This window comes from Hevea brasiliensis, chromosome 3 (assembly GCF_030052815.1).
Source record: "Hevea brasiliensis isolate MT/VB/25A 57/8 chromosome 3, ASM3005281v1, whole genome shotgun sequence".
In the NCBI taxonomy this organism is placed as follows: domain Eukaryota; kingdom Viridiplantae; phylum Streptophyta; class Magnoliopsida; order Malpighiales; family Euphorbiaceae; genus Hevea; species Hevea brasiliensis.
This window is the reverse complement of record NC_079495.1, coordinates 27,570,365-27,597,067: the sequence shown is the minus strand read 5'-3', so window position 1 is coordinate 27,597,067 and position 26,703 is coordinate 27,570,365. Positions and strand designations below refer to the sequence as shown.

The window sequence follows — 26,703 nt, the reverse complement described above, 5'->3', positions numbered from 1 at the left end:
GAACAGTGAAGTTGACTCACCAAAACTGAAAATTCTGCTTGTGTTGAGTTACACTTTGAAATGGTATTAACACTTAATGCCAACAAGTTTTAAACACCAAATGTGGTATGTTGGGAGTGCCAAAGTCAATGTACATATTTTTATTCTAAAAGTCAACATTTTTGTTGACCAATGATGAATAGTGACACTAAAAATTTGAAATTCACAAATTGAAGAATTTAAAAGTTTCAAATGCCCTAGTATACCTAACAAGATTGGTTTGGATAGTTTGGCATGCCAATAGGGTTCGATTAGCAAGATCGCACATGGCAATATGCCATTCCGTGATTTCATGGCTTTTAGCCATTCGACTTTATATTGAGACTTGGCCTTGTGCTCGATATTATTTACTGACTTGTTAGCATTGCTGCACACGGAGATGCATATGTGACCGATTGTGTGACGGCCAATGTACTAGGTACCCAGTGCGCTTACCCGTTATCCATCCGATCGTCTAGTGTAGGTTACTTGGGGCAACCAAATGAATAAAATTGAACAACTTTAACTAAAAAATGGATATACCAATACCAAACAAAGAAAGCATACACATTCTATACACATTCATTTTCTTGCTATTTTCTTCTATTATATTATTGCACTACTAAGCATTATTGCTTAGCGCGTTGCTTTTGCCACGCGTAGGTACTAGAGATCCCGATCGTGAGCCCGTGAGACCACGCATCGGGTGAGTTCATCCCGTAGATCCGCATGTTGTCCGTGTCACCTCACTACCGCAGCAGCATTGGTAGGGCACTAGGTGTCATTTTGTCATTTTGATATTTTGTAGCAGATTTTTACTTTCTCATATGTATTTGAACTCATGTAATATATTTTGATGTTCATGTAAATAATGAAAGTTATGACTATGAATGCAAAAATTTGAGCATGTATTTATCGCTTGTATATGAGAAATGGATGTTTGAGAAATGAAAAGATTATTGAGAATTGAAATTGAGAAATATTGTTGAGATTTTGGATATTGGAGTTTGAGATGATGAAATACAAATATTGGAAGTGTTTTTAACAGGTTCCGAAGAACTATTTTCTCCATTTTTAGCCGGTACTCCGCCTGATTTTCTTTAAAATCTTTGGAACCTCAAATGAATAATGCTTTTGATAAATGGTTAAAATAAATCATATTTCATAAATTAACTTCAAAAGCATGATATAAATGAATTGAGGAATATTAGAGTGTGCCAGTACACCGTGTGTCATTACTTACTCGGGTATACTGTACACGGGTAAGGGGTGTCACATACAGTTATCCAAGATACCAAGGATTTTAAAACATTCACGTATGATGAACTCATTGGATCTCTCATTGCACATGAGATGGTATATAATAAAGATGAAGTTGAGAATGAGCAAAAGAAAAAGAAAAGCATTGCTCTCAAGTCAAATAAGGATGAAGATAAAAAGAAAGGAGTTGCATTCAAAGTTGACTCAAGTGACAACTCAAGTGCTTCAAGTGATGATGATGATGAAATGGCTATGCTTGCAAGAAAATTCAAAAGAGCTTTTAAGAAGGAAGAAATTCTTGAAAAAGTATACTCCCAAGGATAAACATTTCAGGGATTCAAAAGAAGAAATTGTATGTTATGAGTGTCACAAACCTGGACATATCAAGCCCAAATGTCCATTACTCAAAAAGAAGAAAGGAAAAGAAGATAGGAGCAAGAAAGCTATGAAAGTAGTATGGAGCAACAGTGAAGAATCTTCAAATGATGAATCAAGTGACAAAGAGACTGCTCTTCTTTGTATGATGGCACTTGAAGAGAAAGTCGAGAGTTCACAAATGGAAGAAGAAAGTGACAATGAGGTAAACTCTTATGAATATCCTAATGTAGAAGAACTCGAACTTGCATTTGCTAGAGTATATGATGAGTATAGAAATTACAAGAGAAAATGCACTAAAATGAATTTAGAGATTGAATCATTAAGATCACAAAATATTGCCATGTCCAATGTGTATAAAGAAAATGAATTTTACAAAGGACAAATTGCCTTGTTTAAAGAACTAGATTTAGAGTTGAAAATCTCAAAAGAGACTTGTGAAATGCTCATTGAGAAAAATAAAGTTCTTGAAGCTAAAATAGAATCTTTGACAAATGATTTGGCAAAATTTACAAAAGGAAAAGAAACTCTAGATGTAGTTCTTAGAAATTAAAGAATTTCAAATGAAAAGTATGGAATTGGTTTTGATGGTTTCATGAACTATGTTAAATATAAGAATCATTTCATTAAAGCATCTACATCCTCCTTGCCTAATGTTACATGTTATTATTGCAATAAAAGAGGTCATATGATTAGTTCTTGTGCACTTAGGAAAGGTCTTCTTAAGGTAGAGAAGGTATGGGTGCCAAAGGGAACCTTACCTAAGGTCACTAACCCCCAAGGACCCAAAGTTGCTTGGGTATCTAAAGCTCAGTGATTAAATTTCAGGTTTGTTTCAAAGGGATGAAGGAAAGTGAAAAATGGTATATAGATAGTGGTTGTTCAAAGCACATGACTGGTGAAAAGGATAAGTTTTCAAAAATCACAATGGAAGATGGAGGACATGTAAAATTTGGAGATAAAGGGAAAGGAAAAATAATTGGAAATGGCACAATTGGAACCAAACCTTGCATTGAAGATGTGTCGCTTGTTGAAGGTTTCAAATATAACTTGCTAAGTGTAAGTCAACTTTGTGACAAAGGTTTTGAGGTAAAGTTCACTTCTTCTCTATGTACAATCAATAACTTAGATAATAACACATTGTTCATTGCCAATAGATCCAATAATGTTTACTTGCTTGACATGAATAATTTTGAAACTAATCATGGTACATGTCTAGTAACTTTTGATAACTCTAGTTATTTGTGGCATAGAAGACTGGGTCATGCAAGTATGCATACACTCTCAAAATTGTCTAAGAAAGAACTTGTTAATGGTCTTCCTAAGATTAATTATGAAAATGAATTTCAATGTAGAGCATGTGCACTAGGAAAGCATACTAGATCATCTTTTAAATCTAAAAATATTGTGTCTACCACTAGGCCATTAGAATTGCTTCATCTTGATTTATTTGGACCCGTATCTCCTACTAGTCTTGGTGGGAAGTCATATGCTTTAGTTATTGTTGATGACTATTCAAGATATACATGGACATTCTTCCTTGCTCACAAAGATGAGACTTTTGAAAAATTCACCTCTTTTAGTAAAATGGTTCAAAATGAAAAAGGTTTTTGCATCACATCTATAAGAAGTGACCATGGAACTGAATTTAAAAATCATTTATTTAAGAGATATTGTGATAAACATGGAATCAATCATAATTTTTTTAGCTCCTAGAACACCTCAACAAAATGGGGTTGTAGAAAGGAAAAATAGGACTTTGCAAGAAATGACTAGAACTATATTGAATGAAAATAATTTGCCAAGGTACTGTTGGGTGAAGTCATAATACATCTTGCTATGTGTTGAATAGAATTTTGATTAGACCAATTTTGAAAAAGACCCCTTATGAGCTGTGGAAAGGAAGAAAACCAAATATCTCATATTTCAAAGCATTTGGTTGTAAGTGCTATATTTTAAATAACAAGAAGGATAACTTAAAGAAATTTGATGCTAAATCCGATGAAGGAATCTTTCTTGGGTATTCAACAAAGAGTAAAGCCTATAGAGTGTTCAATAGAAGAACTTTAGTTATTGAGGAAACTATTCATATTTTGTTTGATGAGACTAACCCTTCTATTAGAAGGAAAAATGTTTGTGATGATAATAATGAGCAGGTATTTGGAAAAGAAAATATAATATCAAGTCAAGAAATGGAACAAATTAATGACAAAGATGAAGAAACTCAAGGAGATACCACAATAGATGTCCATAATGCCAATGAAGATCAAATCAATGAAGAAATGCCAAATTTGGAGGAATTACAAGTAAATGAGCCCTCATATGAAGATTTACCTAAAGAATGGAGATTCCATAGAAATCATTCCCAAGAAGACATTATTGATGATCCATCTCAGAGGATGATGACTAGAGCATAATTGAGAAGATATTTTGGTAATGTTGCTTTTGTTTCACAAATTGAACCTAAATGTTTTGAAGATGCTCAAAACAATGAAAGTTGGATTCTTGCCATACAAGAAAAACTAAATCAATTTGAGAGAAATAAAGTTTGGAATTTAGTGCCTAAACCAAAAGATCATTCAATTATTGGTACTAAATGGGTTTTTAGAAACAAAATGGACGAAAAAGGCAATGTTGTTAGGAACAAAGCTAGACCAGTGGCTCAAGGCTACAACCAAGAGGAAGGGATTGATTTTGATGAAACCTTTGTCTGCCATAAAATTGAAGCTATTAGAATATTGTGTGCCTTTGCATGTTACAAGGACTTTATGCTTTATCAAATGGATGTCAAGAGTGCATTTTTAAATGGTTATATTGATGAGGAGGTGTATGTTGCACAACCTCCAGGCTTTGAAAATCATGAGCATCCAAATCATGTTTATAAACTTACTAAAGCTTTATATGGTTTAAAACAAGCTCCTAGAACATGGTATGAAAGACTTAGTAAATTTCTTTTACAAAATGATTTTCAAAGAGGCAAAGTGGACACAACACTTTTTGTTAAGAAGCATTATAATGATATGCTCATTGTGCAAATTTATGTTGATGATATAATTTTTGATGCTACTAACGAATCTCTTTGCAAGAAATTTTCTAAGATTATGCAGAATGAATTTGAGATGAGTATGATGGGTGAGCTCACATTCTTCCTCGGACTTCAAATTAAGCAAATGAAAGATGGCATCTTCATAAATCAATCAAAGTACATCAAGGATATGTTAAAGAAATTTAAAATGGAAGATTTGAAAAGCATGGGCACTCCTATGAGTTCAACAATTAAAATGGACAATGATGAAAAAGGTAAAGAAGTAGATACAAAGCTTTATAGAGGTATGATTGGCTCTCTCTTGTACCTTACTGCATATAGACTAGACATACACTTTAGTGTTTGCTTGTGTGCAAGATTTCAATCATGTCCAAAAGAATCCCATCTAAGTGCAGTTAAAAGGATCTTTAGATACCTCATTGGCACATACTCAATTGGTTTATGGTATCCAAAATGTGAATCATTTAATCTTGTTGGTTATAGTGATTTTGATTTTGCTGGAAGTAGATTGGATAGAAAAAGTACTTCAGGTACTTGTCAATTTCTTGATCTTGCACTAGTTTCTTGGCACAGTAAGAAACAAACTTCAGTAGCTTTATCTACAGCTGAGGCAGAATATATAGTTGCTGGTAGTTGTGTTGCTCAAATTTTATGGATGAAACAACAATTGGAAGATTTTGGTTTAAAATATAATCTTGTTCCAATTAGGTGTGACAACACAAGTGCCATAAACTTGATCAAAAATCCAGTCCAACATTCAAGAACAAAACATATTGAGATCAGACATCATTTTATTAGAGATCATGTCCAAAATGGAAATATCAAAATAGAATTTGTTGCCTCTGAAGATCAACTTGCTGATATTTTTACAAAACCACTTAATGAGGAAACCTTTTGTAAAATTAGAAGGGAAATTGGCATGAGTGAACCACTTACTTGAAATTTAAGTCATAGTAATTTAATATATTTGCATTTTATCCAATGTGTGAGTAATTTGCTGTGATATAAGTTTGCTGAGAAAACTCTAAAGAACATTAGCTAACTTGTTTGTGTACTCGAGAAATTAGTTTACTAAGTTGTATGCTAATGTTGCGTGACTAAAATTAGTTTGCTGTATCGTGTACTATTCAAATTTCAAACCAAAAAGTGATTGTGCTTGAAACTCTCTGCACTTCAAACAATGCACTTACCTATTCACGTTTGGTATCATATTCTCAGTGCTGTGTCAGACATATAGAAATATATATATGTGCATATAAAGATAGATAGACATATTTGAAAAAAAAAAAAAGTTCAGATAAAGTACACTAGAATAAAAAAGCGCGGGACTTAAGAAACTTAAACCTCTGCTACACGAAACCGTCACCAATTTTTCCTCTCTCCTCTGCATTGGCTTACGGCACTACATCTCTAAAAAAATTTTTTTCAGCAAATCTAACCCACTCTCATCAGACTGCTCATCTCTCTTATTTCTCCTTCATTTATCACTGCACCGAAAGCCATTTTAGATTTCACCATTCTTTTTAGTTTTTATTTCCCATCGATGGCTTGCACTAAACGCAAAACCCCTACTGCTGCTGCTGCTGCTTCGTCATCCTCATCAGCATCTGACGATCTCCCTGTCGCCGCATTACGAAAGAAATTGAAAGAAAAAAAGAACTCACCTGAACCTGAATCAACTGGTGCATCCTCCGACCCATCTAAGGTTGTCGAACCCATTTGACGGCACTTAAAAGAAAAAGAGGAGAAAAATGCGAGGATTGATACCCAACGCAAAAAGGGTGCCGCCAATCTTCGGTTCTCATTGATAAAGCGCTGCTTGATTGTAAATTCATCAAATGGGATTACTTTGGTCAGGTAAATTTTCAATTCAAAGAACTTTTTGAGTTTCAAGAATGGATGATTGTTTGTGAGTGTACAAATGCGTATTACCCTAGACTGGTTCAAAACTTTTATAAAACTCTAAGAACAGTTGATGACGAAGACAAATTTGAAGTTGTTTTGAATGATAGTGCATATGTTGTTTCTGTTGAGATGATTGCTAAGGCTTTGAAATTGCCTAATGATGGAAATAAAATCTCCACTCATAGAGATGTTGCTAGGGTTCCAGGCTTTAAGTTGGCTGAGTTTGAAAATGAAGTCTTCCCTGCCAACACTACCACTAATGAAAAGTCCACTAGCACAAAAGCTTTTCAACATATTAAAATCATTCACAGTATGGTGAACTATATTTTTTATCCTAAGTCTGGCAGCTATGGCTATTTGAGTTACTTGGATATGTGTATCATGTGGCACATTGTTAACAAAGTAAGGATGAATTTGGCTTATTTGATTTTCAAGAATATGTGTAAAGCTTATGGGATTGGAAAATTGCCTTATGCACATCTTTTGACTGCTTTGTTTAAAGAGCTGAATATAAATGTTTCTAAGGAAAGTTCTAGGACAGATTTGATTGTGCTTAGAGAAATTCACTCTGATATTGATGGAAGAAAGAAACGGTTTGAAAAAGGTGGTTCTTCCTCAGCTAAGGTTGGTTCAGATTCTATAAATGAATTTATGAGTGAGCTTCAAGGGCTAAAAACTGCTATTAATGAGCAATTTAGTACAACCCATCAGTCTATTGATCTGCTGAGAAGATTTGTGGATGTGGTTGACTACAAAGTGAGTCACTTGCTTACTTAAAATGAGGATTTAAAGAAAATGATTGTAGGTCTTCAGCAGGAAAAGGAAACTGGTTTCTCAACCAAAGTTGATACTACTGTACCTGCAAATGGTGCCTCTTCTCCTGCTACTCAAGTCTCTGCTCATGGTACTGATAGGGGTGAAGGTACTAAGCTTGGTGAGTCTCCAGCTGCTGTGGCACATGAAAGTGGACAAGTGGTTGAATATGAAATTAAACCTACAGATGAAGCCCCTGTTGAACATGCTAGTGAACAAGTTGTTAAACCTGAAGTTGGTCTTGCAACTGATGTCCCTATTGAGCATGGTAGTGAAAAGGTTGTAGAACCTGAAAGTGAGCTAGCTGTTGAACCTCAGAGTGAACCAATTCTGGAACCTACAGCTGCCTCTACACAGCAAAAGGAAGCCTCTGTAAAGGATCACCAAGAGAGTGCTCCATCTCAACTATCTGCAACTACTGCACCTCCAGCCAAGAAAGGTAGAAAAAGATCTAAGTCTACCATGTCAAATCCATACTAGTCCCTAGCTGCAGCCCTTCAACCACCATCTGATGAAGATGAAGCACAGAAGCATGACCAGTTGGCTGACCAAGGTTCTCAGCCACCTGCTGCTAAACCCACCAGGAAAAAGATGGTGCCTTCCAAAGCCACTCGTAGGAGCAAAAGACTTAATGATTAGCACAAATTTTGGATTTTTAGTTTCCTATCTGCATTTTTAGTTTACTAGTCTGTTTGCTACTATTGTTGACTGCCTTTTTAGTTTGCTACTGTTTACCTTACTGTGTTTAAGTTTGGGCTAACTTGATTCTCTTTGGGTTATTTTCTCCTATTTCCTTTTTGGATGATGACAAAAAGGGGGAGAATAGGATGGATATGTGTTTATACTTGTGTTTATACTTTGACAAATGGAAGTATGTTTATGTGCATAGGATGGATATGTGTTTATACTTTGACAAATGGAAGTATGTTTATGTGCATAGGATGGATATGTGTTTATACTTGTGTTTATACTTTGACAAATGGAAGTATGTTTATGTGCATATTATTTTTGAGAATATTGTGAATATCTTATGAACATGCTTTATAGCATAAACTCAGGGGGAGCTTTTGTATAGCTGATAATTGTCTTGGAAATTATGTGCATATATTTAGGGGGAGCATTTTTCTGCATACTAACTTGCTTGGATATACATAATCTTATGCTCATTTTTATTATTATTTCTTGATTGATGATTCAATTTAGTTTTGTCATCATCAAAAAGGGGGAGATTATTAACCCCGTGTAGCTCAAAATGAGCATTGATTTTGATGATAACAAAACTCAAATAGAATCTATCTAACCCAACTTTAAAGTGATGTGTAGATTCTTTCTATTCTTTATAAAAGAACCTTTGAAGTTGCACCTAAGGAGAAAGAATACTCAAAGGCATCTCAAGATAAATCCAAGATGAGAAAGAATAAGATTATGTAAGCCAGGACTCAAAGTAAATGTATGAAAGTCATAGAGTTAGAAATTGAGTCTTAAGTCTTGTGTAAAAAGAATAGATGAAAGCTTAGTCGAATGGAGCTCAAAAATGAAACTTTATCTTCTAATTGTTTTATGATCATGAACTTGGATACTACTATTGGAATATTTTTTTTTAAGGTCTAAATCAGATTTTTTTTTTTAAATATTACAAGTTGAGACATGCAACTGTTGACTTAGTTTGCTAACTGGTTTGCTAAAATATTAGTTTGCTAATATGTTTGCTAAAACATTAGTTTACTAACTAGTTTACTACTGTTGCCTAAATTTCATTAGTTTGTTAAATGATCAGAGTTGCTCAACTTCGCACAAAAAGACAAAATAACGGCCACTTTTGTCTTGAGCAGTGTGTATAACGTTCCAAAAAGATTTCAAATGGTCTAAAATGATTTGAAACTATAAATACACCTTCTTTACTTCATTTTATTTTTGATGAAAGCTTACATTTGAACTCCAACTTTGATTTTTCATTTATTGCTTTCATTCAAGAGCTTTAAAGTCTTTGAGCTACCATTGGCAAATCAACTCATCTCTTCTTTATAGTTTGATTTGTATTGAGTAAGAGTGAGTGTTAAAACATTAAGTTGCATTTAAGAGAGGTTGTATAAGCACTTATTGAAGCTTGAGAGTGTGAGTGCTTGAGATAGCACTTGTCAAGGGTTCAAGCTACCTTGGTAAAAGCTTGGTGTTGAAAAAGTGTAAAGGGCTTTTGGTCTCTTGCCTTTAAAAGAGCAAATAGTGGAGAGAAGACTCAAAGAGGGTTCTTTGAGAGAGTGGATGTAGGCTAGTTAAGCCGAACCACTATAAAAATCATTGTGTTTGATCTCTCTAACCTTGACCTCCTTACTTTTGTGCAATTTAATTTTTATATATGATATTGAATGTTGATTGAATAGATTGAGTTGATATAATTGAGGATATATTGAGTAAATTAAAAAATTAGTTGAATATTTTGTGATGTATGTTCTGTTAAAAATTGCTATAAATATTGATTAAAGCTTGAATTGCAATTTAGGGACACATTATTGAAACACATATCTCTTTCATCATATATAAAAGAGCACCTAGTTGAACAAAGCCATAATTACATAATTTTTCATTAGGCTACAAGCAAGAGCCGAAAAATTGTTAAAGTCCAATTCACTCCCCTCTTGGACTATTTTGGGACAACAGTTTATGCTCACTAAAAGGATTGTGATATTGTTTTATATCTCACTATAGATGCTTGACTAGGTTATTACCTGTCTCTCTCATTTGTTGAGAAGCCAATGGAGTTAGTTGTGTTTTGATTACCATGGTACGTGCACAGGCTTAGATTCTCCTCTTATTAGAGGTTAGATCTAAGTTTTTATGTTATGGTCCTTTCGGAAGATTCATTATTGTGATGTGTACTGTGCACGATGATTCGACCTCCCCGACCATAGGGAGTTAGAATCCGATTCGACCTCCCCGACCATAGGGAGTTAGAATCACCCCGAAGATAGCCCTTTCGGAATCCGATTCGACCTCCCCGACCATAGGGAGTTAGAATCACCCCGAAGATGGCCCTTTCGGATTAGTCTTGCATAATTAGTGAGATAAAGAATGGTTTTTGAGATAAAGAATGGCTTTTGAGATAAAGAATGGCTTTTGAGATAAAGAATGGTTTTTGAGATAAAGAATGACTTTTGAGATAAAGAATGGTTTTTGAGATAAAGAATAGTTTTTGAATAGTAAAGAATTGTGATTTCAATTATGATTTATGTATAATTGATTTTGTTGGAATTACCTTAAATGGTTAGTTATGATTTGATAAATTGAATTTCGTGATCAAAGTCATTTCATACAAATGATTATGTTATTGGCAATGAATAATTTAATTTTTGGAATTTGATGAGTATTCTGATTTCCAAATTATTTGCTGTAATTTTGCTAAGGTATATTGAACTATGTTTTAAGTTATAGTTATGCACCACTGAGTTTACCACTCAGCGATAGCTTTGTATGCTGTCGCAAGTTAAAAGAGTACATAGCAATTGAGTAAGCTTCTTTGAAGACACATTCAGATCAACTCCAGGTATATCATAGGTATACCTATGTACATAGGTTTTGATGTATGCATGTAATAATATGTATGTAAATTATTTGAGCAGTTGTATAAAAACTCTTGTAAAATATTTTGGTATGTAATTAAATGTAAATTATTGTAAATGTAAATTTGAGATTTCATTTACTTGAATAGTTTTGTAATATAAATTTTGAGTCTTGTAATCAATGAAATGTTTCTTTATGATGAGATTAGTTTGAAAATGAATTGATTATTTATTAAGATTTGAATTTTGAATTGAAATGAAGTTATTGGAGTTGTATTTGAGAAAACATATTGGGAGCATTTTCTTTTGCAGAATTGAAGAACTGTTTTCTCAAAATACAGCCGGTAGTTTACCGAAATTTTAAAAAAAAATTTATAACACCAGATTTTAATCGATGATTTAAATTTCACGAAAATTATTTTAAAATCCCTTGTAGTATATCTAATGGGTTATCGATATGCGAAGTACGGTAATTCATTAGGTGTACTACGGGATCATGTTACATCTTACGGGGGAGTAGGGTGTGACATGGGTGAGGTTAATTGACTCGAATTTGATGGAGGGGAAAATATAGAAGGAGAGAGAGAGAGACAAAGGAAAAAAGAGAAATGGAGAGGGAAAGATAGGGGAGACAGGGAGAGGGAGGGGAAAGATGGAGCAAAAAAGGAGAAGGAAAGAGAAATAGAGAGAAGAAGAATATTATTATTTTTAGTATTTTCTCATTAGAATAAGGTTCAATTTGGCCTCTCTACTTATTGGGGAGGTTTAATTTAGTCTATTTTTAACTTTTGGTTCAATTTAACTCATAAGTTTTGATTTATGCTCAAATTAGTCCAATTAACAAAAATATTATTTTTTAATATTAAAATATAATATAAAAATAATTTATTTAATATTTTAATTATGCAAATTATACAATATAAAAATAATATTTTAATATCATTTCTAGATATTTAATTATTTTGTTTAAATAATATTAAAAAATGACTTTTGTTAATATTAAAATATTATTTTTATATTGTATAATTAATTAATTAATTTGTTTATATATCAAATAATTTATTTAAATAAATGATTTAATATTTAATTATTTTTTAATATTAAAATATTATTTTTATATTGTATAATTAATTAATAAAAATAAAGATATTATTTTTATTATTCAATATTATTAATTGGAATAGTAATAGTTTTTAATTTTAATTAATTATATGAAAATATAAAAATATTTTTTTATATTTTCAGTTTAATTAATAATATTGAATAATAAAAATAATATTTTTATTTTTATTAATTAATTATACAATATAAAAATAATATTTTAATATTAAAAAATAATTAAATAATTACACTTTTTTGTTAATTGGACTAATTTGAACATAAATCAAAACTTATAGATTAAATTGGACCAAAAATTAAAAATGGATTAAATTGAACCCCTCAACAAGTACAGGGGCAATTTAAACCTTATTCCTTTTCTCATTTGATAAAAGCAATTTTTAATTAGTCTGACTAAATTTAGTGATAGAAGATATATTATTCATTTAGCTTAATTCGGTTTGAATCCCCACTCTCCCCAAAATCCGACTAAAAAAAAAGGCAGCTATTTGAGTCCAATTTGAACAGAAGTATCAGTATAGATAAAATGAATCTAAAGAATTCAATTATTTTATATTGAAAATATAAAAATGAATCAATAATTTTTGGCAAAAATGAAATACAAGTTGTAGTTTACTGTGATTTTCTTTATGCATAATAATGTTTAAATAAAGAAGTGCCACATGTAATTTTAAAAATTGTCACAAGCAAAAAAAAAAAAAAGGAAATTAGAAAGTTTTATGCTAACCACGTAATACCACTTTGATTAAAAGAAAAGTTTTGTTTTTATTTTATTTTATTTTTTAATAGGAGATTGACAAAGTGAGACTCAAATCTGACTTTCTAACGTGAATAATATGCCTTCAGCCATATAATTAAGTCAAGCTAAGTTTTACTCTCATATGTTAAAAGCATAGAATCACAGGATACTGACATTTAAAAAAAAATAAATAAAGTTTTCCCAATAAGCAAAAGGGTACAGATTATATAAGAGCCCTTAACCTATGAATTACATATCTTCTACAAATCATAAACACCAAGGAAAGGCATCAATACTGATCCAATCCACAGCTTCCCATCCTTCTCTTCAACTTCACTTATAAACCTCAATGTCTTTTCATCACAATCTTCTAAAACTTCCAGAACCTTCCCATTCTCACTTAGCTTTATAGCAGTTGCATGTGGTCTCCCTGCTATTAACAGTGAGTGCAGTTGCTTAAAGCTAAGAGGAAATTTTAACAGTGTCTTTGAAAAAAGTCCTCTTTTGGAATGCAAAGCTACCCAATACTCCCCTTTTGAATTTCTTCTAATATTGCCTAAGAAGGGTGGAATGGCCTAGATGTATGTAGATTAAAGGGATATCAACAAGGCCATACTAAATGATGACTTCCCCTTACCTCACATAGATGTGTTAATAGGCATTGCAGCTTGTTAAGCCATGTATTCCTTCATGGAGGCTAAAGCACAAAGTTTGAAGCAGTAACCTTAATCTCTAAAATGCAAAGTTTTAAGAATTTCAGTTCAATTTGATTTTTCAAAGTTTTTTTGTTTAAAAATTGAATCGAGCCAAATAAACCAAACTTTTATATATTCAAAACCAAAATAAATTATCTAATAAATTGAACATAAATTTTGAATTAAGGCAGTTTAGTTCAAAATTTTAATTTAAATCAAATAATGCTCTCTCTCTCTCTCTCTACATATATATATATATATATATATATATATATATATATATATATATATATATATATATATATAAGGGATATGCTCCTTGCTCATGCCTCATAGAGGTAATGGGGATTTCCCATCACATTCAAGGTCAATCACTATGAAGAATGATAGGATAAGCGTTATTCGGTTTAAATTAAAAAACTAAATTAAATCAAAATTATTCAATTTTTCCATATTCAGTTAATTTGGTTTTAGGTTTTATTCAAGTTGGTTCAATTACTTGTTTAGATTGATCAATCTAATTCAAACATTGATTTAGTTTGATTTTCTCATAAAAAAAATTAATTTAATCAATTTTGTTAGTTTTCAAATCGAAATGCTCACCCCTAAGAAATGGGGATTCCTTGGTCAAATGTCATTCCATATCTATATTCATGTTGGTATGATAATGGTTACAAAAATTTGGATATAAATGACAATGATTGTAAAAGTATTACAGTGGTGTCTTCAGATAATACTAAAAACATGATATAGGTTATAAAATTTTTTAAATCATAAGGATTAACAACTTTAAGAATAACATATACCATTTAAAATAAATTAGATATTAGATTGTTGGGAAGGGTAGTCTTGAATCCCGAGAGGATTAATTTTCTGTGGACTGTAAAAGAGATATGGAGAGACACTCTAGTAAATTCATAAACAAAAATAAATTAGATATCTTTATAGGAGAGAGAGAGAACACCTTTCTAGCTTGTCTCTTACTTGCATATAAATGTAGAAAGACATATATCTAGCATGGCTTGGTTCAGTGGCTAATAGTATATCGCTCACTTGATAAGTACCAAGTTCAAGTTCCCACTCATTCAATCCTCAGTCCTATACATAAAAAAGAGTAGATAGGCATATAGATATGTCATTGGCAACACTTTTTTCCCCAACTGAAATTCATGATAATAAAGTTTCTGTAAGTTCACATCTTATAAGTTATATCTGCCAGCAAAAGGCAAATTGATAGAGCCTATCCATAATTTGCCATCTTTTTCCATTCCTTCACTTATGGACTTGAATCCATTTTTATCTTCAAACACTTCCAATATGTCACCATTTTCGCTCAACCTAATAGCCATGCCACTCCCTCTATACTCACCCAAAATTGAATACGCTTTCATCAAATCAAAAGGAAGCCTAATCAAAGCATTGCCTATCCATGTATGTGAAAGGATCCATTCCAAGACCTTTTCTCTTTTTGAATGCAAACCAACCCAATATCCTCCTCTAGGACTCCTCTTTATGTTGTCTGGGAACCCTGGCAGTTGTGCAAAGACTTCAAGAGTTCCAATTTTACATGTTTTTATCCAATATCTTAGGATTCTGCATGTGGTGGTCTCTGCAAGTAAAATGAAGTTTCTATCTTTGCTTAATGCCACTCCATTTGGAAATGAAAGGTTCTCAACAAGTACTTTAACTTGTCTGTCTTCTGGGTCATATCTCATTAGCCTTCCTGATTTATCACCACTTAATATCACATATATATAATCCCTGCAAAAATTGAGACTAGCTTGATGTTAATATAAAGAGAGAATTATTTCACCTATAAAAAGCAATATATATATATATATATATAAAATAAGTTTTCATTTTCATTTGTTCCCCTCTCTTTGTTAATTCAAGCAACAGTTAATTAATATGGGTAATTTATAACTAAATCCTTAAGGTTTAGCAAAATTTATAAGTTAGTCTATAGTTTGTTTCTTTAGTAACAATTTGGCCCTTATATTTAAATTCCGTGAATTACTTTTCAAATTCAAACAATTTAATATTTGAAATTTATTTTATTAGTAAAATAGTCTTTATATTTAAATTTTTATTTAAGTAATTTTTTCTTTTATATTTAAATAATTATGCAAAATTATTTTAAATAATTTTATATAATTATTAAATATAAAATAAACAATTGTTTAGATATAAAATTTAGATGTAGAGACTATTTTACTAATAAAAATAACTTAAGGACTATGTTGTTAACAAAACAAAATGTCAGAGACTAAATTTTTTTAAATAAAAAAATGGCCAACGGAATTAATCATCAATTTAGGTGGTATGAACTACTTTATTAATAGAATTAATCATAAATTATTCAATTTGAGAATCAAATTGTTAAAAAAATATACGTTGAATTTCGCTATATCTCATAGGTTTAATTGTAAATTATCCAATTAATATTAGTGGTATAAAAAGATGAAACCGTTGAATTATAAAAAAAAATAAAATTTGAACAGGAAATGTAAGATTTAATTTTAAGAATTGGCGCTCAAATTAGCTTGAAGGCTCTCAAGTATCATTTGTTACATTTTGATGCCTTGATAAAACAAATCATGTTCCTGTTTGGAACTATAATTTTGTAAAAATTATTTTAATTAATTTTAATGTTTAAAATGAGAAATTTTAATTTTTTTAATTTAAAAAAATTATTTAAAAATAAATAAATTATAATTTTTTTTTGAATTTTTTTTTTTCATGTAAATGATTGATCTAAATGAACCCATATCACTCCAGTATGCAATTTGGGTTTGCTTTAAATAAATTGATGGTTGTATTGTAAACTTTCTGGTAGGAAGGCACTTAAACTAAGTCATGATTCCATTCTGGTTTGAAACTAAATTGATCTAACTCAAATCGAAATTAATTTAAAATTAAATTAATTTAAATTGGATTGAAATCCTACAGTTCAATCTGATTTTTGGTTAAAATTGATTTTAAAAAATCTTTTGAAAAAAATTAATAATTAGATTTAATTTAAATTAAAATTGAACGAAAAATAAAATCAAGTAAATCTTGCATTTTAATTTGTCCTAAAAATCTTATTTGGACCCAAAACTAATTCGAATCGATTCAATAACCACCCAAAGATGACTTGGGCCTAGCCACTGGCCAAGTTAGAGCTGATTTTATAAATTGAGTTGAAACGTTGATCAATGCAAATTTAATTTGTGATGATTGTGATGTAAATTTCAAATATTACTTGCAATACATGTTTATATTTATTTTACAAATATTTTTAGATAATAAATATCATTTTAATAAATCAATTTAATCAAAACTTTTAAAAATATAAATAAATAAATAATTAAATAAATAGATAGCAATGAATAAAATAATTAGAAAAGACAAGGTAGGATAGGTTTTATATACCTCCTCTGGTACAGTGAACTGCTATCGGTAAAATATACGGTCCCACTTGATTGGTCAATGTCGAGGCCATTGGTGAACCTAAAAGGTACCTCGTCGGCAAGTGTCGCAATTGTTGTGGCCAACCCGCCTTCAGGGCCCACCATTAATAGTCCCATGTAAGCATCAGCAATGTACAGATCACCGCTTAATTCCTCGACACACAAACCTAATGGGCGCCCACAAATAGGCTCCACCTGATAGTGATCGTACGATCGCTCGCAGCCGGCTCTATTAATCACAGTGTCATTATTAATTAATTAAGGATTAACTAAAACGGTAATTTATGAGGAAAATTTTCTTACTAAAATATAGATGTATAAATTATTATTTTCAAACATAGAAGTATATAATTTTTTTATATTTTTGAAAATATAAAATTTATTATGTAATGTTTTTAAAATATTTATACATAACATAAAATAATGATATAATTTTTAACAATATAAAGTAATAAAAATTAAAATAGCAAAACACATAAATTTATTTTCTTGCTTTTCCTTTTCCTACCCTAAGAAGGAGGTAAAATTTTAATTGTTATATTGCCACATAGCCTGCGATAAGGAGAAACTGACCAATCAAAATAATGGTAAATTACTTACTAATTTAATTAATAAAAAATTTTATACTTATTATCTTTTACATAGTAATTAATAAAAAACCTCCATCTATGAAATTACTTAACTATTTTTGTTAATGGATTTCTCTTTCTTAATTAAATTAAATTGTACACGTTTTAATAGGAAATTTATCAGCTACTTCTTAATTAATTTCCTTTCCTTCTTTAATTATAAATTAGCTTTTACCTGTAATAATAAGAAATTATTTAATTAATTTATAGCTTAATCAATAAAAAGTATTTTAATCAATTTTTTTTATGCAAATGTGATTATGTAAATTTTTTTTTAATTTTTTAAATATTGAATAAAATTGAATATATTAAAGTGGAAGAATATATTAAAAAATTTTATAATTATATGCAAATGTGATTATATAAATGGAAGTGTTTTATTCAATTTTTTATATCCTTCAAAAAAATAAAATAAAAAAACCCAATTAATCCACAATTCTCATCGAATAAATTCAAAACCAAAAAATTAAATTAAATCAACAAGTTCAGGAGATGATCATTAAATGAAATCATCGTGCCAAAATTTTTTAATATATTCTTCCACTTTATTTTCTATCCAATTCAACTTTATCATTATTATCAATTATTTGATATACAGTTGTACTAAAATTTCTAACCATTTAGTAAAATTGAATGGTTCTAATTACACTCTCTTTATTCACTATCACTAAATCTTTTTAATACTCAGTGATTATCAAAATGAAATTATAGAAGAATTAGTGAATAAGGTAAAGTTGAATTTTCAATTGTTATAATAAAACAAGTTAAAAAATAGGTTCAAAATTTGATTGCTGAAAATTGGATAATATTTTAATAATTTTTAGAAATTTGACTAATTTTAACAAGATTTAAATGGTTAGATTATATTGCCAAAATATAAAAAGATTTGAATTTTTTTGGTAATTAGACCAATTTTAAATCAGGTGTCCAATAAAATTGATGATTAATTAAGTACTAAATTAAAAAATAAGGGATCAAAATGTAACAAAATGATTAAAGTACATATTTAGTTAAAATTCAAGGAGCATTTAATTTAGTACTAAAAGATTAAAAAATATAGTAATTTATTCACCTTGAAATAATAATGATCAAAGTGTGGTCTTCTTGTAATTTAAATTTATTTAGGTAGCTTCATAAAACTCGTGTTAATGAGTAGCATTTAACTAAATTATATAAAAACTTGACTATGTTTTGACTCTTGCATAATTGAGATGGCGAAGGCTGGGAAAAATTATATTTGTTATTGTGTAGCTCTAGACATCCCTTGTTTTTTGAATAAAAAGTTCAAATAAGTCCCTTAACTTTTTAAAAAGTTCAAATAAATTTATTTTTAACTTTTTGATTATATTAGTCCCAAACTTTTCTTTTAAGATCAAATTAGTCCTAATTTAATAAAATATTATATTAGTTTTTAATAACAAAAATATTATTTTCTTTAATTTTAAAATATTAAAAATTAATTATTATTTTTAATGAAAATAAAAATAGAAAATAAGAACACCAAGAACCCTAACCAACTAAACCCAGAAATCCAAACTCAAAAATACTTTGATCTAACAATTTAAACTGAACAATTCAATAACACCAACAATTCTAACTCAATCATGTAAACTCAACAACTCAACAACATTAAGAACTCAGCAATATAAACCCGGAACTCAAGAACACTAAGAACTCGGCTGCAAAGGTTTATGAAGGTTCTTCATTTGTTCTTCACATTTTCATTATTCTTCATTGTTTTTTTTAATCGTTTTTTTAATCAAAAGGGATTAGTTGTTGATCCATTTTTTTAATTAAATTTATTTCATTGATCAATCCAATTTGATTTTAACAACTATGATAAAAATATTTAAGACAAGGCATTAATTAATACTAGTTAATGCAAATATATTAAAAAAATAATTTTAATAATACTATTCTTTTGCAACATAACATGCTTATTTATTTTTATATTTAATTATTTCCATTGAAACATTTATAGATTTGTCTCGAATTAAATTTTCTCTTCTATTCACAAATAAAAATAGATAAATACTTTTAATAATTATGAATTCATTTAATTTTTGGCTGAATATTATTATAATTATGTTTTATTGAATATACCATGAATTTCAAAATAAAAGAAGATTATTTTGTAAAATTATGAGAACAGTTTTTTATAAGAATTTTACATAGATTACTATATATTTAAATTAACTGATAGTGGATGTATATCAATTAAATAAAAATTATAAGTCGATAAGCAAGTATAAGAGAAAATTAAATTTATTATAAAAAAATTTATAATTAAAAAATAAATTTATAAATTTAATTTTTTTTATAAATACATAATTTTTATTGTATATTTTTTTTTATTAATTCATATACTATCATGTATAACTTATATAAGTAAAACGAAAAACACATTTTTCTCACTTTTTTTAATAAGCACATTTTTCTCACCCTTTAAAATGTTTATAATTATTAAATATCATTATCATTATTACAGGTAAATATTACTCATATCATTAAGTACACAACTTTTATTGTATTTATTTTGATTTTTTTTATGATACTTAATCCAAGGAAAATTTAAAATGTAAAAGTTATATCATAAATAAGATTTATATAATTTTAATTAAAATAATTTTATTTATTTTATAAAATTAATTTTAAGTGAAATTCTATATGTTTTGTATATTTAGATAAATTTTAATTTTAATTTTATTTAAAATTTTTAATTAAGAGAATTTATTTATTATTGTAAAATTAATATCAATTTTAACTAGTGGAGTTAAATTTGTCGTAATTGAAATAAAATAATAGTATTTATTAATCATTTCAATTAAATTAATTTTAACTTTTTATACATAAAAATAATTTTTAAAAATAAAAAAATTATCATACTGAATACAGTAATTAAAATTGTTTTGTATGAATATTTTATTATTTTATACTTTTTGTTATCATATTAGATTTATTGATTTATTAAGTGATAATTATTAATAAAATAAAATTTATTTTATGAAATAAAATTATTATAAATTTTAAAATTAAATTGTTTTTTAAAATTTTTAATGAAAGAATACACATACGTAACACATTTCTTCATCATCTTAATAATAATAATAATAATAATAATAATAATAATAATAATAATAATAATAATAATAATAATAATAATAATAATAATAATAATAATAAGAACCTCGTTTGTATTGTGCTAATGAAAATAAACAATATATTAATATTTCACAAATAAATCACATTTTTAGTTAAAAAAATATACAAAGCAAAAACTTTATTATAGTTCTAAAATATTTTATTTGTTGTATAAGTTTAATAACTAAAATTTTAATTTTATAATTACAAGTAAAAATGTTAAATAAAAAATGTGAAATTTTAACTAAATAGAGAAAATAAATAATTAGTATTATTATAAATATTTATAATTTAAAATTTTATTATAGATCTAATAAGTGATTTTGAGCAACATTTACAGCAATAAAAAATGAAGACAAGTTTCGAAAATTTTTAGGTCTAAATAGATAATAAAATTGCATTAAATAACTAATTTAAGTAGAAGATTATTAAGTGTATTTATGCATATATATTCTTATTAAAAATATAAATCTCATCTTTTTAAAATTAAAAATAATTGATGTTTTTAATTTAATGAAATATTAAATATTATTTTTTAATATTCCTAATAATGATTTTATTTAACAATAATTTTTAAAATTATATTTAATTATAATTAAAATATTACCTCTACTATTTTTACTGTTCAATAAAATATTTATAATTAAAAGAATAATTTATAAAAAATTATCTTTTTTAATTTAAAAATTAAGAAAATATTTTAATTAAAATTAATAAAATAAGATGATATAAACATAAAATAATTTTTATATTTAATTATTAATTTAATATTTATTTTTATTAAATATTTTTATTTTAAATTATTATATAAATAATTAATTATTAAAAATTAACATCTAACTGCTACAATTAATGAAGACACTGACAATTACTAAAACAAGAGCTAACACTGTGGACAAATTATATGAGCAGCCATTCCTTAAAAAGCGGTTTGTTTTCTCGAATTCGCCTACTACCAGAAAAAGAAAAAACGAACGCCCGCAAATTCAGCATATCTCATCCACACCGCATAAAACAATTCCTTATTAAAAAATTAATATATTTGTTCCAATTACACAGAATTTGTGCTTAAATTCTCCTCCAACTTTTTTATTTACTTAAAAAAATTAAAAAAAAAACCCCGTCTTTAGCAATATTAAGCTCTTCAATAAATAATATGTGATTTATATTTTTTACTTTTTTTAAAGGAAAGGAGTATTTGACTTTAGGATTTTATCTAAATTGATAACCCTAACAACTCTTAAAATATGTATATATATGAAAATTTTTAGTTATTTATCATCACTCAATATATAAATATATAAAATTTATATATTTAGTAGGTAAATATATATATATATATATATATATATATATATATATATATATATATAAAATTTCATTTCTCAATTTAAAATAAATAATTTAAAAGAAATTCTTAAATAAATTGTCTAACATAACTGATAAATTCATTTCATATTATCTATATTTATTTATAATTATATAAACAAAAAAATATAAATGAACTCATATAATTATTTATAATTATTCAGTAACTTAATTTTTAGAGATTAAAATAATATTAAAAAATTGAACGGAAGTAATTTAATTAAGTTTAATTTTTGGGTTTAAACTAATTTTATTAATTTAGCCTATAGATAACATACAGATTGATTCCTTTATTTCATTTTCAAATTAAAATCCGAAACTAAGAGTAGGATGAGAACTATCACCTATTTGTATATAATTATTAAAATAGAAAATTATATGAGTATAATAGGTAGCAATCAAAAGAGTCCTAATCCAAGACGTATACTACTAGAAGCAACTGATAAGATAATATTCCCATTGAAGCAAAACTCCAGCTCAGAATTACTTTTAAAAGAACCATATATATATATAAAGCATTACCTGTGAAGAGAAGTAACAGCAAAATCAATCCACTGTCGTCGATGTTCCTCCCATTTGATGATCCGGCCATCGGCGATGCTGGCGTAGGGTCCCTGGCCATGCTTGCCGAACGCAAAACTTTCAGGTCCGGTTGCAGAACTTCCTAGATGAAGAAGCTCCCGCTGCTGATTAAGCTTGTCAATATTATCACCAGAAAAACTTTGTATATAAGATGGTTTATCCGAGAACTTGGTACGATTAATGGCGATTATGGCAGATATTATGAGTACGATTGTTGCTGCGAAAAATAATGGGTTTGAGGTGATCGCCATGAGAGGGATAAATTATTTTAAAAAAAGGACTAAAAGGAAGAAGAAAGAAAGAAGTAATAATGTTTGGTGTGAAATGAAAATGAAGAATATACAACAGAGATGCGTGTCGTTTTATACATTTATTTTGTTTGAATATATATATATATATATATATATATATATATATATATATATATATATATATATATATATATATATATATATATATATATATAATCAAGAGCCAATAATTAAAAATTAAAGATATGAAATATTTTTTAATAATTGGACTCAAATATAAAATTTTTATTTAAAAATAATTATAATATTATTATATCAAATTTTATTGATATAAAATAAAGGCTTTTTAGCCAAATAAATTTAAACTTTTATCTCAATTGTTAATTATATTCAAAATTTTTAGTTTAGACAATTTAATCATAACTTTTAAAATTAAAAAATTTTTATTTAAAAATCAAAAATCAATTTAGATATTTTAACTTTTTATATCTATAACATGTCATGTTACATCTTTTTTTTTTATTTGATTATTTTTCTCTCTCTTACTCTCTCTCTTTGTGACAACACATAACAATTTAGGTATAAAAAGTTAAAATTTTTAAATTAATTTTTAAATTTTAAATATAAATTCTTTAATTTTAAAAGTTTTCATTAAATTATTCAAAATAAAAAATTTTGGATATAATCAGAAGTCAATATAAATATTTGAATTTATTTAATCAATGGACTTAAAATAAATATTTAATATAAATGTAAAAATAATTTTCGTTTTCTATAGCTGGACCACACAAATGCACAAGTGAATTTTGTTTACGTGTGCCCGCACTTTACATACCTTCCAAAATCTAAGGTAATTAAGGATAATCACACTTTTTTTTAAAATAACTTTTAATTAAAGTCTTAACGTTTAAAATTTTAAAATTTATAGATTTAATTTGAACAAATTAATATTTAAATTCAAACCCTAAAGATTTTTTTTCCTATAATTCAATTCACTAAATCTTATATGAAAACTTGCAATTTTTTAAAAAGATTTCATCGAGCATAATAAGTTTATAAGTTGAATTTTATATATACTTGATGATAAATAATCTTTTAATAATGTGATATGGTTGAGAGATACTTGTTTATTTTAATTATGAATGAATTGACTAGCCTTATCCATAATATATATTATTTATGAATGATATCTTAGTGGATGGAATAGTGAAGGAGCTAATTAAATGTTGGAGTGATTAAGAGTTTTAAACAAAATAAAAGTAAGATGGAGAATATGCATTAATGGAGGAGAGGTTTTATTGGCAAAAATACAACTAATTCAAGTATTTAGATTTTATCATAAAAGAAAAACGAAATAATAATTGAGAATTTAAAATAAAATGGAGAACTATGATAGGTGTGCTATGCAATCATAGGATCATTGACAAAGTGAAAAATAAGTTTTACAGAATTATGGTCAAGTCAATTATGTTACATGTGGGTAAATATTAGGCATCTAAGATACAATACACACACATGATGAGCATGACATAAATATGGATATTAAAATTGATGTATGTTAACACGATAATAAATAAAATTATAAATGACTACATTCGATAGAGTGTATGTAGGATATAATTGAGATAAAATAAGAAATGGTAGATTAAGATGGTTGGATCATATGCAACATAGAGCATCAAATGTCTTAGTGCGGAGGTGTGATGAGTTAGTGGTGAAAAAAGTGAGGAGAAAATGAGAGATCTAAAATGATGTGAAAAGAATTAGTATCAAAATGTTTGTAATTTTTAGATATCTAAATGGAATTCGTTTTAAAATGTAAAAAAAGAATCCATATAACCTAACTCTAACTAGTTTGAAATTAAAACTTAATTATTGTCGGTTTATAAATGAATAAATTGGTATATTAACCAGATGTTTAATAGAAAATAATACATTAATATATAAATAATTTAACATCTATAAAGGAGCAAGTGTATTATGTGTTTATATTTTTTTAGGGGTGCAGTTATAAAGAGATCAAGTTTATATGAGAAAAAGCTCATTAACCATTAAATTAAATCTCCTTGAAGTCTCCTTGAAGCCATTCAATGGTAAGTAAGTTTTTTTTTTTTTTTTTTTTTTTTTTTACACTTTTACAGCATTTTTAGAAATTATAAATTTATAAAATTTTAATTTAATTAATTTTTTTATTAATTTTCATGTTAAAAACATGAGAGTGAAATAATTTAATTCTTTTAACTTAAATAAATAATTCATTTTAAAAGAAATAAAAATAAAATAAATAATAGTTTAATTGAATGAAAATATAATTCACTTATTTAGAGATAATGCTATATGACACAACTATACATACCCACCTGTCTTACCTCTCTCTCTATATATAAAATAACCCTAAAAATTTAAACTTTAAAATTTCAAAACCTTAAACCTAAAAGTCTAAATTAAATTTTTAAAATCTAAATTCTAAACCCTAATATTCTAAATCCTAAAATTCTAAAACCTAAATTCTAAAAACCAAAACTCTAAAAGTCTAAACCCTAAACCCTAAGTTTAAACTTAAAATTCTAAACCTTAAACCCTAAACTTTAAATTCTAAATTCTAAACATTAATTTTAAAACTAAATCTAAATAGCTAAATCTAAATCCAAATCTTAAAAGAAAAAAAAAAAAGTTAGACGGAATAGAGTTAGTACATGTATAGTTGGGCCATTTAATATTTTTGAAAATATTGGATTTATTGATTTTGAGTTCATACTTTTAGAGTTGTTTGGTCTGGTTAATTTGGATGAGTTTGATGAAGATTGAGTTGGGAAAGATTTGGATGAGGTCAATTGACTTGAATTTGATGGAAGGGAAAATATTGGACAGATAGGGAGAGGAATAAAGAGAAATGGAGAGGGAAAGATGGGGGAGACAGGGAGAGGGAAGGGAAATGAAGATGGAGTAGGGGTGTAAGCGAACCAAACCGAGCCGAGCTTTGAATAGTTCAAGTTCGGCTCGTTATATTTTTTTTTCAAGCTCGAGCTTGGCTCGAGCTCGATTCAAGTTTTAATATTCAAGTTCGAGCTCGGCTCGTTACATATATATTAAACTTAAGCTCGATTCGAGTTCGGCTCGTATCAATCTTATTTATAATATAAATGAACCAATCTTGAGCTCGGCTTGTTTATAAACAAAACTCAAACTTGAATTTAAACTCGACTTAAGCTCATTAATATTATTATATTAAAATAAATTTAATTTAAATAAAAGTAAATTAAAAATTAAATTAATTATAATTAAAATATATTTAATCTTAATTAAAATAAAAATAAAATTAAAAAAAATACTAAGGAGCCCATTTGGGCCCCACATGTTGGCTTGTTAGCCAAACAAAAAAAGGCCACTCACCCCCTACCCTTTTCTATCGATGTGGGACTTGTCCCACATCAGATTTTTATTTTTATTTTTTTTATTTGTTAACTTTTATTTCTAAATTTTAACTTACTTTTATTTGATATAAATAATTTACTACAACAAAAGCCTAATGACGCAAGATAATATATAATTAAAATTTTATCATGTTTATTATTACATTTATAGATTTTTAAGGTTTAAATTTGATTAAAAATCATATTTATATTATACACATATTTTATCTAATTTCATGACTCTTAACTAAACTCAATAATATTATGATTTAATTAAAAATATTACTATATGATACAAATTCAAGATATTATATGATATCAATATATTAATTATAATTAT

The 26,703-nt window shown here is 27.5% G+C and overlaps 1 protein-coding gene across 1 annotated transcript; it reads right to left on the bottom strand.

The window, feature by feature from the left end:
* Positions 1-14,441: 14,441 nt before the first annotated feature.
* LOC110653073 (protein STRICTOSIDINE SYNTHASE-LIKE 2) lies at positions 14,442-23,042 on the bottom strand. The gene is made up of 3 exons (XM_058143973.1): positions 22,640-23,042; positions 16,942-17,208; positions 14,442-15,288 (listed from the first exon to the last, which is right to left on the bottom strand). The coding sequence occupies exons 1-3, from the start codon at positions 22,948-22,950 to the stop codon at positions 14,727-14,729; spliced, it is 1,140 nt and encodes a 379-aa protein (XP_057999956.1). The 5' UTR covers positions 22,951-23,042; the 3' UTR covers positions 14,442-14,726.
* Between the last annotated feature and the right edge of the window lie 3,661 nt (positions 23,043-26,703).

What these genes read in the sequence shown, in the direction of transcription:
- LOC110653073 (XM_058143973.1), bottom strand. Translation starts at nt 22,950, where the DNA reads ATGGCGATCACCTCAAACCCATTATTTTTCGCAGCAACAATCGTACTC. An exon ending in GCTGTTACTTCTCTTCACAG is followed by an intron (nt 17,209 to 22,639) that starts GTAATGCTTTAT and finishes TGTGATTAATAG; the next exon opens with AGCCGGCTGCGAGCGATCGT. An exon ending in AGTTCACTGTACCAGAGGAG is followed by an intron (nt 15,289 to 16,941) that starts GTATATAAAACC and finishes CAATTTTTGCAG; the next exon opens with GGATTATATATATGTGATAT.